This window comes from Artemia franciscana, chromosome 17, assembly GCF_032884065.1.
Source record: "Artemia franciscana chromosome 17, ASM3288406v1, whole genome shotgun sequence".
NCBI lineage: Eukaryota > Metazoa > Arthropoda > Branchiopoda > Anostraca > Artemiidae > Artemia > Artemia franciscana.
The window spans coordinates 16393083-16410694 of NC_088879.1; the positions used below are offsets into that span (position 1 = coordinate 16393083).

At 34.3% G+C, this 17612-nt stretch overlaps 1 protein-coding gene across 3 annotated transcripts in view; it reads right to left on the reverse strand.

Annotated features, from left to right (window-relative positions):
- LOC136037921 (semaphorin-1A-like) overlaps positions 1-17612 on the reverse strand; it is a 233001-nt gene that overhangs the window by 117960 nt on the left and 97429 nt on the right. For all 3 annotated transcript variants that reach the window (XM_065720778.1, XM_065720777.1, XM_065720776.1), the window contains exons 6-7: positions 17199-17286; positions 6986-7090 (exon numbers count right to left, since the gene is read on the reverse strand). In XM_065720778.1, coding sequence (XP_065576850.1) covers positions 6986-7090; positions 17199-17286 — 193 coding nt within the window. The remainder of the gene's footprint in view (positions 1-6985; positions 7091-17198; positions 17287-17612) is intronic.

A 17612-nucleotide genomic window follows, 5' to 3' on the forward strand; every position in this document is an offset into this window, starting at 1 on the left:
CCTTTTTAGCATATACGGTTCAAACAACCCGAATGAAATAGCACCCTGATCCTCTATAAGTCCATGACATGTGCCAATATATTCATTTGGACTTAGGACTACTAATACTATATGCAGAGAATTATTCATTTGGGGAAAGATGAAGCAGGTTCAGAGAACCAGTAGCACAAAAATTATAAAACACAAAAACTGTTTTCAATCTGGATGTCCATGACAGAAACTGGCCTTGTTTATCATGAGACGATTCAGACAATCCCAGTGGAAAAACGCCCTGATCCCCTAAAAACTTCAGGCCGCCTTTCCCGAACATAACCTTGCACTTTGCCTTGACACTTTGAATTGAATTAAAACTGGCAATAAAACAATAACAAAAACCTTAAGGACAACCAATTAATTAACAAAAAGAACAATGGAAGTTACCACGATACCGCGGTAACCCACTCCCGTATAAATTGGATATAAAAATTATAGCATTACAATCTTTAGCCTTGCCAAAGCGACATAAAAAATATTCTTTATATTTTCGTCCGTAAATCATATTCTGCGCGCACCTACTATAGAAGTTACGGACCGCACACAAAAGTAATTATTACAAAATTTATTACAGGAATTTCACTTCCAAGAATTATTTTTACACGAACAAAAGTAAGTGATACCTTACTGTGAGCATTAATTTAGATAAAGCTTTGGGGTCTATTTTCAGGTGTCCATTTTAGAAAGAAAATAAAAATGCCATATACTGCCCAAGGAGATACTAATATTTTTCATACCTTCTTTATTCTTAAGTAATAAAAACTTGGATTCAGGCAATTGCCTAAAATGGCATAACTTAGTGAAGAGCAGAGCACTCGAATGGGCTAGATACTCCCTATTGTAGGTGTATTCAACTTTGTCAATCTTGCACCTTCAGCTCAGGGTTGCCATATGGAGACAAAAATCACTAGATTTTAGCCATTTTCTGATTGATTTAGTGATTTTGTTCAATAATCTAGTGATTTATGTGCAAATTTAGCTTTTTTTGTGTAGGCAATATAAAAAATCACTAAAGATAGCGTGATAAATCACTACGGGGTGTCAACCCTGTTTCAGCTTTAATTCCTATTACTCTTAGCTCCATAAAGTTTTACGTCCACCGCACATGAATGATCCCGGACCGCGCAGTTACACGGAACAATAAAGGCAGTTTTTCAAAGAACGTTTAATCTTAATCTTTTTTTTTTTTTTTTTTTTTTTTTTTTTTTTTTTTTTTTTTTTTTTTTTTTTTTTTTTTTTTTTTTTTTTGTAAGCTTAAGTGATAATGCTGGATAATGCTGATGGAAAAAAAGCCTAAAATATACCGATATAATTTTTAGACAGGTTCACGTTTTGGACTCAGTTCAAACGTTATTTTTAAAAGGAGAATTAGCGTGTCAAGTATAGACACACATAGACAATGTTTGATTTTCCAAAAAGAAAATACAGGTTATTTCCTAAAATATTTGCCACTATATTTTTCTTCTTTTTTTTAATTCATTCAGTGCCAAAGCAAGTTGGACTTTGGATAGTTTCAGAACCTACTTTTTTGGCAGATTATTTTAAGGACACTTGAAAAAACGTCTTCTAAATGACTGTGCTGATTATTTTTCAATCGTTATAAGGAGAGGGGTGTTCTTTCAGATAATGATAGGAGGGGTTGCTTTAATCTCTTATTGAGGTTTACCTCAAGACGTGTTTCATCAATTGATAAGATCAGAAATGAGAAGTATATGTAAAACATTTTCAAGTCCAGATATCCTCCACCATCATATATTTTATGGCTCGGTATAGCCTTGAATATATTTTAGGGACTAAACATAGGCTTCATTGGAAGCATCACCTTCAACGAAAAGAACATTAGAAAACAGAAATACATTCCCTTTTAATACTCCGCCCTTCTAGGACCTTCACCCTTTACAGCGGTCACGGGCTTTCCAGCTTATTTTTTTAAGGAATACCTTTATTTTATAAAAATGTTGGAAATTTTACTTCAACATTCAACGTAGGATTTAATACTGCTTATAAAACAGCGTAAAAGGAGTATGTAGGCGGTAACAGGACCAGTTGAAACGTTTTACTGCCCCCAAGGGTTTGGCGTGCCCATGTTGAGTAACCATGCAACAGTTAATGTTAAATAACCTCTTTTAATTGATTTATCTTTCTAAGAATTGAAAGTTTTATGTTCGGTGGACGATGACACATTTACTACGAAATTGTTTATGCAACGCTGAGCTTTTGGCTTTAAACCTTGCCAATTTTAAACTTTTCCCTTTCACGTAATTATATCCTAAGCAAACTTGTTCAATAATGCTATGTTGTTAACTCTTATTGTGTCGGGCTATGGTGAGATAAAGCTAGTGGGAATTTCTCACTGATTCTTTTTTCAAGTTATAAAAAGAACAAGTCCAAGGTTATGAGCAACTAAATGAATTAATTTTTTAATTGTATTTGTAAGGTGTGGTAACACTAATATCAAGGATCTACTTTCTGGGAAGAAGGGTTAATTTTGATTTTACAAAAAAATTTAAATTTACATAAAATTATTTTAGCAATTTTTTGTACCATTGATTATAGAAAACTGAAACATCTTGAAACTATGCTGAGATCCTTACTTACAATTCGTTACCACGAATTGTTTGAAAAACACAAAATGCTTTCATGTTCAAATTCAGCGTTGCCACGGAAATTAATTCATCTTAATGCTCTTTTCTCTCACCATTATAACCAGTTTAACAACTCTTATCCTTAATTTATGCGAACAAGGACAAATTTTACATGTCAACCACCAGAAATATGTATTACTTTAAAGCAAAATGGACACTCTTTTCAGTCAGCTTACCGTAAAAACACGATTCTCGCTTAATTTATAAAATCAACGATAACGATGTTTTACTTACCTTAAAATATACAACTGGCATATAATTTAAGATAAGATTTAAAATATCAGCTATTGCTGCCAATTTTACACAAACAAGAGTGAGGGGATAATTCAAGCTAGTCCACGATTGCCTCTGATCCTGTCTAGAAATAATTAACAATATTCCAGTTCGGCCTATTACTCACTATTTTCCGCAACGACTGAAGTTACACAGCTCTTATAACTAATTAATGTGATCAAAAACACGCTTTAGGCCTACGTGACAAATTCAGAATTTTTCAGAAAGAATTTTCATCTCAATGCTTGCTACAAAATACAAAATTCTATTCAAGAATTTTTGCAATCACTAATACTAAAAAGGAGAAAGGAGATTAATTAAAATTAATTCGCTTATGGCGCTGATCTGATCTCGAGCTAGTCGCTCTTGCCATTAGGCTTAATTAAACAATTTAAGTTAAGTAAATGTGTTTTGTGTATGTGCCAGCTAGGGGCCACTTACTAAAAAAACAGATACACAAAATGCCACACAATGCAAAAGCGTCGAAGCGTGGGTCGAGAAAGCCAACCGCAGCCTTAATCCCTTATACTTTGCCTTCGGCTTTTTCTTGCGGAGGTCACATACCAGTTCAATAACCGGATACTTTTCACAATTTCAGTTACTCTGCCACCTTAGCTTAACGGAGTCATGCTATTAAAGACAATGAAGAAGAAAAAATTTTTGTTGAATTATCCTTATCAGCTTGTCTAATTGAAATTAAATTAGTTTCTTTGTAACTTCTTTAGGATGACAGCTCTGATTGCCCTGGTTCCTTATTTTTATAAAAAGAAAACGGGGCAATTCCTTCGACGCTTGAGTACCCTAGCATATCAGTTTTTTTTTTTTTTTTTTTTTTTTTTTTTTTTTTTTTTTTTTTTTTTTTTTTTTTTTTTTTTTTTTTAACTTATGGATATTAATGACCATATTCTCTTAAGAATGTTAGTGAAATACAAATTGTTCTTAGACTTGGTTAATATTATAGCCAGACCAAATTCAAAAGACAAGCAAATGAATAAATTATCCATACGGCTTGAAAATGACTCATGAAGCTCAAAATGGCTTGAAACTTACAAAAGACTCGTAGTTCCTCTTCCCAACAACATTATCCCTGGCAGTTTTAGCTTGATTCCTGGGCCGAGAGAAATAACAACCTAGGCCTACACTTATCAAAACTACAACTTTGGAAGTACTAAGTTACGGAGAGATAATAATCCCTCCATCCTTTTAACTGATTTCTTTATCCATCTTCAGGCATTAAATAGCCAAATCTCGACCAATTTTTCACTCAACAAGTACGACTTTTAATCAAAATTAATCTATGCAATAAATAGCCAAATCTCGACCGATTTTTCACTCAACAAATACAACTTTTAGTCAAAATTAATATATGCGTCAAATAGCCAAATCTCGACCGATTTTTCACTCAACAAATACAACTTTTAATCAAAATTGATATATGCTCAGTATCTTACTCTTTACCGGCAGAAAAGGGCACAAGACCTAGCTTTTATCTAAGATTCCAAGGTTTAGAGTCAGGCGCTCTACTTAATGAGCTAGCCGGGCATGCTAGTTGGTTTGACACTTCCATGTATTTTTATCTGCATAAAAGCAAGTTTCTACAAATCAAGGTTTTCCATGAGTATATTAACAATTATACCGAAAGAACACAGTGTTGGCAGTTTGGTCCCAGCGAACAACTTAACGCCGCGGTGAATACGTTGCGATATTAATCGCTACAGTAAATTAGCCTACTTATTTTTGTTAGGTACTATAATATGATATTTTCAATCCATTTGGTTTCAGGATCAATGTCCCTCCAAAACCAACCCCTACCCAATCAGCAACTATTAGAATAAGATAAGCATATGACACTTGCTTGAACCGGAATAATGCAATGATTGTCAGTCGGTATGTTTGGAGGCAAAAACATAGCCCAATTGTCTCTCAAAATCCCAGTAGCCTACCCCAAACAAGAAAAGTTGGCATATTGTACCTTGTTTGAAAGGGTATCACGCAAGGCCTTTATCGGTATTATCGGCGGCACAAGTTTAATTTTCCCCAAACACCAGATGCGCTACCAAATCTCCAGCAGAAAGGTAGGACGGTTTTTTTTCACCGAGGGGCTTAAAAATGAAACAATATAAAAAAAACACATTCAAATGAAAGTAAAACAATAAACCTAAAACTTTGAACGAACATAATTCATCCTATAAAATATAGGTTACCACTCCCTCAGTCCCCAACCGTCTATTTTAAAATTTGTCTTTTCCATCTCAATGATGTAAGAATTAATACCCTAAGTCAAATGCAATTCGATAAAAAGTTTAACTTTATTTCCCAAAATTCTTCGAGAATAATTATTATTTTGCTTAAAATAATAAAAACTTTTGGTTCGACTGTTCCGAAACGTCGTCACCAAATAAACCAAAAGCAATTGCCAACTGGCTATATTTGTTACAGAGTGCTTTCAGTAAAACACTGAAAAAGGGGAAGGGTATCCCAACCATCCTTAGGATAATTCATATTTGTCCGAGTTTTGGCATTGCTCTTTAGTTTCAATTCGGGAGAGTTGTTTGCTTTTTTATTTGATGTAGATTAATTGCCAATAAATCTTTGATGTTTATCTTTCCTTTGAAGAAAATTCAGCATTGTATTGACAGACGCTGACAAGACACTTCAATTCTAGGACAAAGAGTGTATTGAGGTTTTACTTCTGAAAAGTAAATAAACCTTCTCTGTAGAAGCGACAAATATATTTATTTTGAGAAACATCATTGAGCAACGGGTCAGAAACGCCTGAATCCTCCCCAGGGCTAACAGTATCTAAGAATTGTCCGTATTTCCCTCAATTTATCCCCCCCCCCAAAAGGAAAATGTTGTTCTCTGAAAAATACACAAAAATAACTGCTCGTAGATACAAACATTAACAAAAAATTATGGATTTTTAATTTTTGTCAAATTTTATCTAGGGAAATTTAGAGAAAATTCCAAGAATCCAGGGGAAGGTGGATGCACTAAAATCCTTTGGCTTTTGAATAATTGGCAATAAAACAATGGTCGAATCATAACAGTTAAGTGAAGAGGGTAAGGCCATGCCAGACAGCTTGGCAATCCCTTAGATTTCGGTAAAATGTGTGGCATCGTTTCGTCTTACTTATAGATATATAACTGGCATGAGAGGAGGAGGGGCTTGTGTTTAAATATGACAACTCCAAACTGTTATTGAAGCCTGTGTTACAAGGGTCAAGGTATTACCTTTCTCATAAGTCATTTTAAGATTATTTATTTGGGCATTTTCGAATCAAACACGGCCACTCTGAACCAATCCGTGGCATTACTCAATGCTTATGGAAGTCAAGCAGTTGAGTGCCGCTTAGTTCGAAGCGAGGTTGAATATTTCAGCACTCATCACTTTTAAAAGTTCATTATTGTGAAACAATTTTCAAAAACTTTAGTACTATCAAAAAACCATGTTTATTCTATTTTGGTTAGTTCTAAGCAACTTGTTAAATAGTGGAAGCTGGCATGAGCCGAAGTTGACTTGACTCACAATTTTTTCAGCAAGTCGCAAAAATAAGCATACATCTTTTTCTGGTAGAAATAAAGGTAGCCTACTTATCGGTTATATAATATGCACTATAGAATTTCGATCGCGGATACTGCGAACATGACACAAGAAACTGGTCAAGTGACGTCTTTATACCACACAATTAGCTTCGGCTTGGTTGGAAAATAAATTCTAGCTAGGCTATATCTTATTTTAGTATTTAGTTTGTATTTTGGTTTGGTTTATGCAAACAAATTTGATATTTGCACATTAGGGGGAGGGAGTGGTAAGGCACAGCATGTATTAAATACAGCAATGGTTAGTTTACGTATTTAATATATGCTATGCTTTACCCCCCACGCAACCCTAGTGTGCAAATATATAGCCCAAATTTGTTTCTAAACTATTATATATTCATCATATTTTGTTTCATTTCATTAACATTAATCGAACTTCAAATCCCGAGTGTCCATTATATAACCGATAGGTACCGAAATAAATTATTTACCGTTGAGTTGCTTCAGATCATATTGGTCAGTTCGAAGAGGTTCACGATAAATCAGAGGGTCTGCTGTGGAGAAATCCGAAACTGTTGCAACATAAAGCTCTCCGTCTAAAAAAAATGATAATAATACAATTAAAAAGACATACATTTACGGTAGAATGTAGTAAAAATTCATAACTGGCCAGCTAAACCTTAACAAGTCATAGTAGAAAAGCAAATTAAAGAATATATGAAAAAAACTATAAACAGTCAAAATAAAATAATTCCCAAATAGCTTGTCCTCACCCAGCGGTCGGGAAAAATGTGATGCAAATTAAATCCGACTTTTAAGCGAACAGAACTATATCCCTTAGAACTCTTCTTCAGATTAACACCAAACCCCTCCCCCTCAACCACCTGGCATTAAAGTATATGGGCCTTTTTCTTTTTCATACGTTATAGCATTTACCACGTCACATCTTATCAAAATCATCGCATGCAAATCTCTTACTTTTGAAAAATTCTGGACTTTTCACTTGAAGGGGAATAATTATTTTAGTGGTTCATAAATAGTTGGACAATTCGTACTGAGTTTGAAAATAATACGTACAAACATAGGGCGGGGTAACAAAAAAGGATATGCAGAAGTCTGAAACACCATAATTCTCGCTTTTCCATTTATTTATTTTTTGTGCCCCACCCTGTATTCCTCAAATTAACAAAATGCTATATATTTCCTTTTGTAACACGTAAACAAAAAAAAATTCCATCATTTTCTGGAAAGGGTAGAGGGGTGCACCACTCAATTTGGCTTTAAAACCACCCAAAATTCTCTTATTGCAATAAAATAAAACTGATACACACGTCATGCAATTGATGGTCACATCATCGACCTATTGTTAACAACAAACAGGAGCGTGATTTCGTCAAGATCCTGGGGGGAGGGCAAAGTTGGAGGCAATGTTCCCGAATCAAGTGAAAATGACTGGGGAAAAAAATCAGTCACATAGTAGGATAAGGGCAAAGATATACTAAGGAACACTGACCTATTTCTCTGGATGCTTGAGATATGCAGGTTCATCTTAGTTTTGAAAAGATTTTTTGCAAAACTAAATTTCAGCTGGGGGGGGGGGGCAAACTGAAGTCTGGAGGGGCAGTTCCCTGCCTACAATTACGAGAGATCCACGGCTCACAGCAAAGGAAAGCTCAAAAATATATTTTTGAAGGAAAGGTGTGATGATAGAAGTTTCCTCAAAGGACGCAGAATGAGAAATAACAAGTACTGTTCAAATTCAACAGAATAATAATATATTTTTCAGATGTTGGAAGAAGAGCCCAAAACCCCTCGAACATTTCGTCACATCAATATAAAAGTATACCCTTGAAATCACCATCGTTGAAAACACTTCACTTGAGAATAACCACGTTTCATTATGATCATTATGATCATATCATTCATATGATCATTATGAGCAGTAGCAGCAACATATTAAAGAGCAAACCGCAGGCTTGCTTACTAAAAATTTTTGAAACACGATTTAAAAGAAATTGTTCAGTGAAAAAAAAACCATCGACAATAATCAGGAAATAAAACTTTTATATGAACTCAACACGACAATAACTTGTAATTACAAAAAGAAAAATGATAGTTTAGAAAAGAGCCTGAAACCCCTTAGACATCACGAAATGTCAAATCAAAATAAAGAGTGCACCATTGAATCGCTCGTTGACTAAAGCTTTGCTCCCCGTCACATTGAAAAACAGAGACAAACTGATTTTTGCATGGTAACACTGATGAGTTCCCTTTTTTCCGGCACTAACAGGCAACTGGACAGTCGTATAGAGATGGTTAACAGTTATTTCTTTTGTTGGTTTCGTAAAAATATTTTCAAGAACAGGCTAGCCTAGTACGCTAGGCCTTTTTTTAGAGCGGATTTTTTTTCAACTCGATTTATGTGTTTCTGAAAATTCGGCTCATTATTTTTTGTTAGCTAACGCTTTCGCTTCCCTGGACTCATAAAGAAATAAGAGTTTATTAGCCACCAAATTTCAAAATAAAAACAAGTTCAGAAGAAGTTTCTTATTACAAATCTTGGTATCCACATTTAGAACTTACACAAAAACTACATAGAAACAGTGATATCCAAGTTTATTGCTCAATTTAGTTTTTTTTAAACTAATTTTTAATTTATTTTTAACTTCATTTCTGACCGCATTTGTAGCTAGAGACAAAGCCAGCTTTCCTTAGTAGGATGACAAGGAGGGTACAGAGAAGGGGTTCATATATTAAGGAACAGACTGTTATGACATAATTTCTGAAGTTACGACCGTTTTGATTATAACAGACATGTAATAGATCAGGCGCCAAGTTGAGCTGCGGGAAACTGCCCAAGGGTACATAGGGTGTTGGAAGGGATGAGCCTCCCATCAAGTTTTGCCCCTCCAAAAGGTGCTAGAACTATTAACTGATAGAACAATTCCTTCTTCTAGTGTGTACAACCAGTCGATTAGGTGATGAGGCCACAAAAAAATAATATATTGAAGGCACATCACTATTTTCAGCCACAACTACTGCGTTGAATATGGTTACTACATATTTATTAGTCCTCTCATGAAATGTAGTCAAATCAGGCTTAATTTGGGCAATTGTCTCTGAGTCTGCGGTTTGATCATGAATCTATATTTAAAAGACACGATCAAAGGTGATATATAAAAAAGTTGGCGAATGATAGTGCCAAAAACCAATTAAAGTCATTCAGTAAAGGTGAGAAAATCCAACATTCATCAATCGAAAAACTTAAGCTAATTAGCACACCTGCTTGAAAACTCGACATGTACATGAAATAGCAAAATAGCCTTTAAATGCTGATAGAAAATCGATCCTATCTTACAATGAAAAATAGTGTTAAGAGATACCGCTTTCGACGATGATACTATTCGTGGACATGACCGGAAACTGAGACACTAGAGACTGAAGAATGACCAAAGAAATGAGACATCTAACAAGAACTTTGACTGGGATGGCTAAGTGTGTAAGAAAATCAAACACTAGTGACATCATGCTTTGATTCTTGATTTTTTTTAATATGGCGTTTTACTGTTATGGTGGGAACTTCGCAGCAATATTTTAAACCAGAATAAAATTACTATATTTCAAAAATTAAGACGCCACGTAACTGTATTGGACATTGTAGATGCTTTATTTGGGATTTTGTATAATGTTTTAAAATGTTCCCCTAGTAGAAGCGAAGTTATACTTGCATGAAAATTCCTTTGGGTTAAATTTAGACTATTATTCTGTTATGGTAGTAACATTTTCGCTTTTGTTCCAATACTGTCGATTTCAGTTTATTGCAAAAGAACTAAAGCATAACTTCCTCGGTCTTAACGTAAAGAGCAGCCCCCCGACCAGGCTGCCCGACCTTATGTTGCTTATTAGAAAGTTGCATATAATTCTTGCCTGGAGCCAAGTAGGATGGTTTTTACTTGTCCTTGATACAGAGCATACGGTATGGGAGCTGAAATGGAGTTTTGAAGTAAGTAACAAAAATGACTATCTGAAATAATTTCGACCCCCCTCTTTCTCTCCAAGTGATATTTTTGTTCTTGGCTACGCTCTCAAAACGAGTTTATGTGTATGCCCAGGTTAGATTTACCCACAAGTATGTGTCACTTACTATAAACCTAGCCAAGTGCGTGTTCAGGATTTTTTTTTCGTGGGGGGGGGGGGGGGGCGTGTATATATTTCGGAGGTAGGGTGATTTTAGAAAAAAATCAAAAACATATCAAAAACTTGTTTATTTGCATTTTTCTTATATTTTTAAGAGTCGGAAAAAATCTGTCGGGGGTTCAAACCCTGTAGCCCCCTGGATACGACCATGATCCAGGACTATATCCTGATTCTGCCTCCAGTTCCATCCCTTTGTCGCTGGTTATATATATATATATATATATATATATATATATATATATATATATATATATATATATATATATATATATATATATATATATATATATATATATATATATATATATATATATATATATATATTTATATTTATATATATATATATAACATATATATATATATATATATATATATATATATATATATAATATATATATATATATATATATATATATATATATATATATATATATATATATATATATATATATATATATATATATATATATATATATATATATATATATATATATATATATATATATATATATATATATATATATATATATATATATATATATATATATATAAACTGCACTAGCAAATGGAAATTTCCTTTACTAGTAAAGGAAAGTGAAATACAAGGTTAAGCTACAATTATAGGAAATCTCCTTTACTAGTAAAGGAAAATGAAACACAAGGTTAAGCTACAATTATTAGAAATAATCCCATATAAAGGGGTAAGGGAGGTAAAAGGGGATAAAGGGGGGTTAGGCCTACCACTGTCTCAGTTTCCTGTCAGCTACAGTCCTCGTGCATGTGGCGGAAAACTGATGAGAAACTATCATCAAAAACAGCGCAATGAAAAATCCTTAAAAAACTTTCGACATCAAAACAAATTTTTTTATTATAATGGAAGAACCGAGTGTGATGAACAGTGAATCCTCTGATAGAACCTCAACAGCTTGACTCTAGTTCGGCATTGTGGAGTGACATGAGAGGTGTAGCATAAGTGGGAGATGGTAACGACGGCAATGAGGGAACTAATGCCTGGTTTTTCTTCTCACTCAATTGGACTATCTGTCTTGGCTTAGTCTACAATTAGCCATGACTTGATGCCCACAACTATTCTACAATTTAATTCAAACATTCTACATTCTACATTTAATATATTCCTCAAGTAATTGCTGTGGAAGAAAATAAGGTAAATAAAAAAAACATTTCTTGTGGATACCCGCGCCTAAGGATTATAATAACAACAAAATAGAAGTCCGTAACGGAGGAACACTGACTTCAGGGCTGTAAAGAGACAATTAAAAAATAATTCCAGCTGTCTTTCACCAAACCTAGTATTTACGATATTTACGTAATAATCTTATTTTAAGCTACGGATGGACCTCCCTAATCTGGACATGGTAAGTCCAATGCCAAAATTAGATTTTTCAATATTGTAGACTTTCTGAGTTACGACCTAGTATTTATAGGGGTGATAACATATTTAATGAGTTTTCAAAAGGAAAAATATAGCAGGGACATACAAGAATTAAAAAACTAGCAGCTACACCGAACAGTAAAATTGAGAGGCAAAAAAGCAAAGAAATTAAATTCGGAAAACCGGTGTCTTCATCTATCCCCCACGTTTCAGAAGAATAAAAAAATCACTATTTTACAATTTGCTCGAAAACTTTAAAAAAGTGGAAATACTAGGTTTTGGTAGAAAACGTCCAATCTATGGCCTTCGAAATTCATAAATTCGTAAAAAAAAAAAGAAAAAAAAAAAAATACAATTTGAAGCTTATTCAAACAGAAAATTTTAATGGTTGAATGAACATACAATTCTTCAATAAATCCTATTATAATCCCTACAATTTATAATTTGCGCAACTAGAGCAATCTCTTGTATACAAGGCTTTTGGACGGTGCATTCCAGGTTGCAAGCCGTAAAAACATTTTCTGAGTGAGCCCGTTTCCCATTGCATTTGATTGCCAAAATGTAATAATTGCTACTTTTATAATTTGGCTCAGGAATTTTTATAATAATTAGTCACAAAATGAAATTTTCAGAAGGATTTTGAAATTTTTTTTGAGTTTTGAAAGCTGGTATTCATGAGTATTTTATAAGTTTTAAAAGCTATCTGGTCTAAATAGTTAAGTTTAGGTAATTCTAGAATAATAGCTAATAATATTCTAAACCAACCAAAAACCAGTAATGTTCAATTTATAGTTTAAATGATAAAAATAATTAGTTTTCTTAATTGACAAAAGTTCACAGGAACTCCACGGCATAGTATTGCAATTGACGGAGGTCTTTGCCGAAATAGCTGCTTTGTCTTTTTGCTGTTTCGTTTTCCACTGCCTGAAAATCACCATCGCTTCAAGACCATGATTGTTATTTTTTTTTTCTTCGCATTCTTTGTTTTCAAGTTTCAATTGCATCCACCTCTCTTTCCCTCCAATAATATTTCCGAAATGTTTAAATCTGATAACAATACCGATGATGATAATAATTCAGATTCACTTAACCAAACATGCCCGTTAACTATCTTTAATATAAGTTACTACAAATGTCATTTTGAAGTAACTTTATATTAACTAAAGATGTATATAAAGTTGATGCCCACCAGGAATGCTTGTGAAGTAACTAAGGGAATATCAGGCTTATAAAGGCATCATCTTCACAAGTTTAAATTCTATCCACCGATCTTTCACTTTAATGATATTTCCAACACGTTTCAATCTGATAATAATATTGATGATGATAATAATGCATCTCTAATTAAATAAAATGCCCATTAACTATCTTCAATAAAAGTAACTACAAAAGTCAGGTCAAAGTTACTATTTTGTCGTTCCAGCTTTTACGACAATGTCAGCAAGGACTAAAAAGTTAGTTTCTAGCAACTTTTTGTCAAACCTGGAATGCACCCAAAGATTGATTTCTTTCTCTATATTTTCTCGTAGTTCATGCCATCAATTTGAACATAATTAGGAAACCAGATAAACTCTATCGGATATAATATTCCAAAGGATTAGATAGAAGGCCAGAAGACAAAGGAAGAAACCGTATTTCTGCAACAATGGCCGAGAGTAACCTAATTCTACTCATGAAAAAGACGTCATATTTTGTTAAAAGGTTGTTATATATTTATGTTAAAACCAAATGTATTTTATTAAAAGGTTGAAGCAAATGTAAATTAAATGTGCTTAAGCAGATTCGATATCTTGAAAATTCTGCGAATCTCAATATCAGCTGACTGTTACCTCCTGCTGGGTAGCGAGTCAATTACCGTCTCATCTCACGTCGTGTATCTGGGTCTACCCATAGGCCGTAACCTCAACGAAACTCGTCTACTGCTCGTCAAACACGTCGAGAAAAAACTCCGCACCGCGTATGGGTCTATCGTCGCCAGCAGACTCCTCTAATGCCGATTTTGCGCCACATTAATATTGCGCCATTTTGGAATTTATTAACTGACACCCAAAAACACAAGCTCCGGTCCCTTTATTTTAGGTTTGCGAAGTTCCTGCTGCGATGCCCCTTGTGGACGAGAAATACTTATATGATTGATAAACACAGGATAGCAGACCCCAGTATCGCGGTAAACCGGTTGATTTCTAATTTTCAGGCAAAATGGAACCACCCCTGGCTTAAACACTTCTACAGTTCTTGATTGTGTATTTTTCCATGTTGTGTTTTAAATTTCTCTCCGTTTTTCTTCTCTTTTTTTTCATTGTACTTCGTTTTTTTCCATGTGAAAAATACGGGTAATAAATATTTTACTTACTTACTTACTTACTGTCTCATAGACAAAGAGCCCACTGGCTAATTTTTACAAAACCACAGGGAGCTCCCAAAGCAACTTTGCTTAAAATTATTAGGGGATCTTTAATGTGGCTAGTTTAAAATAAAGAAAACGTGTTATCTCTTACTAATAATTAAGCAAAGTACTGTTTATACGATGTACATACTGCATAAGTAATATGGATCCTGCATCGGCAAGGTTTTCAATCAATGCAGGTAGCATTACATTGAACTCCCAAAGCTGCCAAGGTACTCAACTGACACTTCCTTTGAGCTGATATTTAATGTTTCCAAACAGGTATGCTACAAAATTTTTAGGGGCTGCCCTTTCCTGAGCTTTAAAAAGAAAATTTACTCCGTTCAATCGAAAAAACAAACTTCACGTTTTCCAATTACGGAAAATCCACTAAATCTGAATATCTGTACCTCCGGTACAAAATGGTTTAAGTTAAATGGTTTTTTTTTTAATTTCCATGAAAGTAGGTATTGACTTTAGTTTTCCGTCAGTTATTCGAGTCTCTTATCCAACCTCTGCAACTTAAGGCAAGACCACCCAACCAATTCGATTGGCCACATAAACCAAACAATTCATTGTTTCCACATACACTAAAGCAGTCTATAACGGACGAAATAGTGTGCTCCTTTAAAGTATCGAATTCACCGCAAACAAACTTGCCCAATTTTTTTTTTACCTTTTATTTTTCTTTTCTTTTTCGGCCATACAGCTTTGCAAGTCTGGTTTTTCTTCTCCCTTTTACTCCCTTTTAGGTATCCTTGCACCTCAAACGTTAAAATACCTATGTTCGATATTATCATTTAAATACACAATGAGATATAAACTAAAAATGCTAATTATGAGCTACACTATCACTTCCCTGTTTTGATTTCGCTAATTCAAGTGTGATACAATCTAAGAATTTCATCAAACAAATACTTAAATCACTTTTATATCCGATTGCGTAGGCTTTACTATAGCAGCAGAATCCGATAAACAAATTTCCAAGCTAACGGGACATACATCTAAGCGATCCTCGCTTGGCCTTTTCAAAGCATCGATTTTTCTTGTGGTGTTGTGAATAAAAGGGCTGTTATGAGATTCGTTCCTTTGGTTTATTGAAAAACCAATAGCTTTTTTGTCTACAACGTATATTCCCACGTCGTATCGTAGTGACAACTATGAAATTTTGAAGAAGGTCAGTCAGTGTTTCATATCAGAGCAAGATTAGCATAGGTTACTCGGTTGCAGGTACCACAACCAGAGATGAATTACGCAACAGTTGGAAACACAGTCTGTTGCGTGAGACATATAAAGTCGTGCTCACCGCAAAATCTCAATCCCCTCAATATCTAAAGATATTGGACTTAAATTCCATTTGTTGCTTAGGTGAGAAACACATTAAAATACAGATTTATTAGAAGAAATAAACGATTAACTCTGGTGCGATGTAGGAACATGAGCTCCATATTATAAAATTATTGGCAAAGCTGCTTAATTTGTAATTTCATCAGTCTAATGATGAGTTAAAAAAACGCTATCATCATCATTGTGATTAACGACCGGGCATAAATAACATAGCCACAAAGAATCTTTTGTATGTCATTCTATGAATCCATACATCAGCAAACACGCAAAGCTTTTATAAACATATTGCCAGAATATCTTACATATTACATTTGAAAGTTCTTCAGAGACTATAGTACCGGCTAATTCAATTAAGAAAGATACGCCTTTTGTAATTATATTTCATTCAGCCTTTCCCGTGAATGAAGGCCACAATCATATTGAACAAGGTCAGAAACGTGGAAATTCGGTATAGAAAGCCACCTATCCTTGGAACTCCAATCTACAGAACAGTTGTTCAGCGTGGCCATAGCTTGGCCATAAGGGCAAGAAAGTGGAACATGGCATCTTAACGATATACTTACAATCCTGAAACCAATTTCGCTTTGGATATAAGACTTTACATTTCTAATGCTGGGACATATTCTGCGGATGAAGGATGACAGATTGCCAAAGACCATCCTTGCAAGCCAACCATCAAGGGTCAAACGAAAAGCAGGTCGTCCCCAAATGCGTTAGAGGGAGGTCGCAAGGAAAGATTTAAGGGAGATCAGAACTTCTTCGGAGGGTGTAAAGAGGGAGGGTATGAATAGTTGAACGATGGAGGAGCGTGCAAAATTGTTTTCGCCCCAAGCAGCTTGGTGTGGCAGTGAGTTGTAAGCAGTAGTAGTAGTAGTAGTTATGCAAGATAAGAAGTGATTTTACAACTTGTGTTTTGAATCGGGGAAGAAGAAATAGAGCAATTTGTAGGCACAGCCAATCGACACAGCACGGCCAAAAGTTTTGCGTATATTATCATTCATTTTTTTTACGTACATTAACGATTGCAGTAAAACTTTGATTTTACACAAATACTTTTAACTAGGGAAAACGCACTTGTTAAAGGAGAATTTACTTCAATATTATTTCTTTAAGGACGGAAGAGAATTTAACGTAAATAGAGGGGTTTTGGGATGAATAAAACATATATCCGCTGAATTTTGTAATTTTTGTGTTACCAAAATTTGGTACGGGATGCCCCAAAGTTGGTTATAGGATTCTCAAAGTCAAGTCTCTAGTTTTTACTCCTCAGATCTAAGAATTAACTGTTACGGTAAAGATTTTAATTATTTTTAAGAATAAAAAAAATAAGAATTAAAATTTTTGGTACCATGAGAAGAAAAGGAGTTCAAAAATGTTTTACCTGTATAAAGAGCTGTGCTGTTGTGTCGAGGGTCGTAAGGGCAAAGTCCCTTTCCTGAAACTTCCTGTGACTTTATGAAAACGCCATCCTGGAAACAAAAAAGAAGTTGAAAGCATTTCACCAGAGACAATATTAACATCGAAAGTGGAAATTCTCAACAAAGCAAAAGAACATTCCTAGGAATCTTCTTTTTTAAAGAAGAAGAATTTGCAAACATTCCCGTTTGTGGAATGAACCAATGTTCTCTTCTTTTTAGAAAAGAAAATGTGAAACCAAGAAATTAAATATGTTAAGGTTTATATTTCCTGTTAATTTTATGTATGTTATTTTCCAGCTCTCCTACGGTTTTAAAACATTGTCGAAAAAGTCTGAGTAATATAAATATTAAGGATTTGGTGAATGGATAGAACAGCA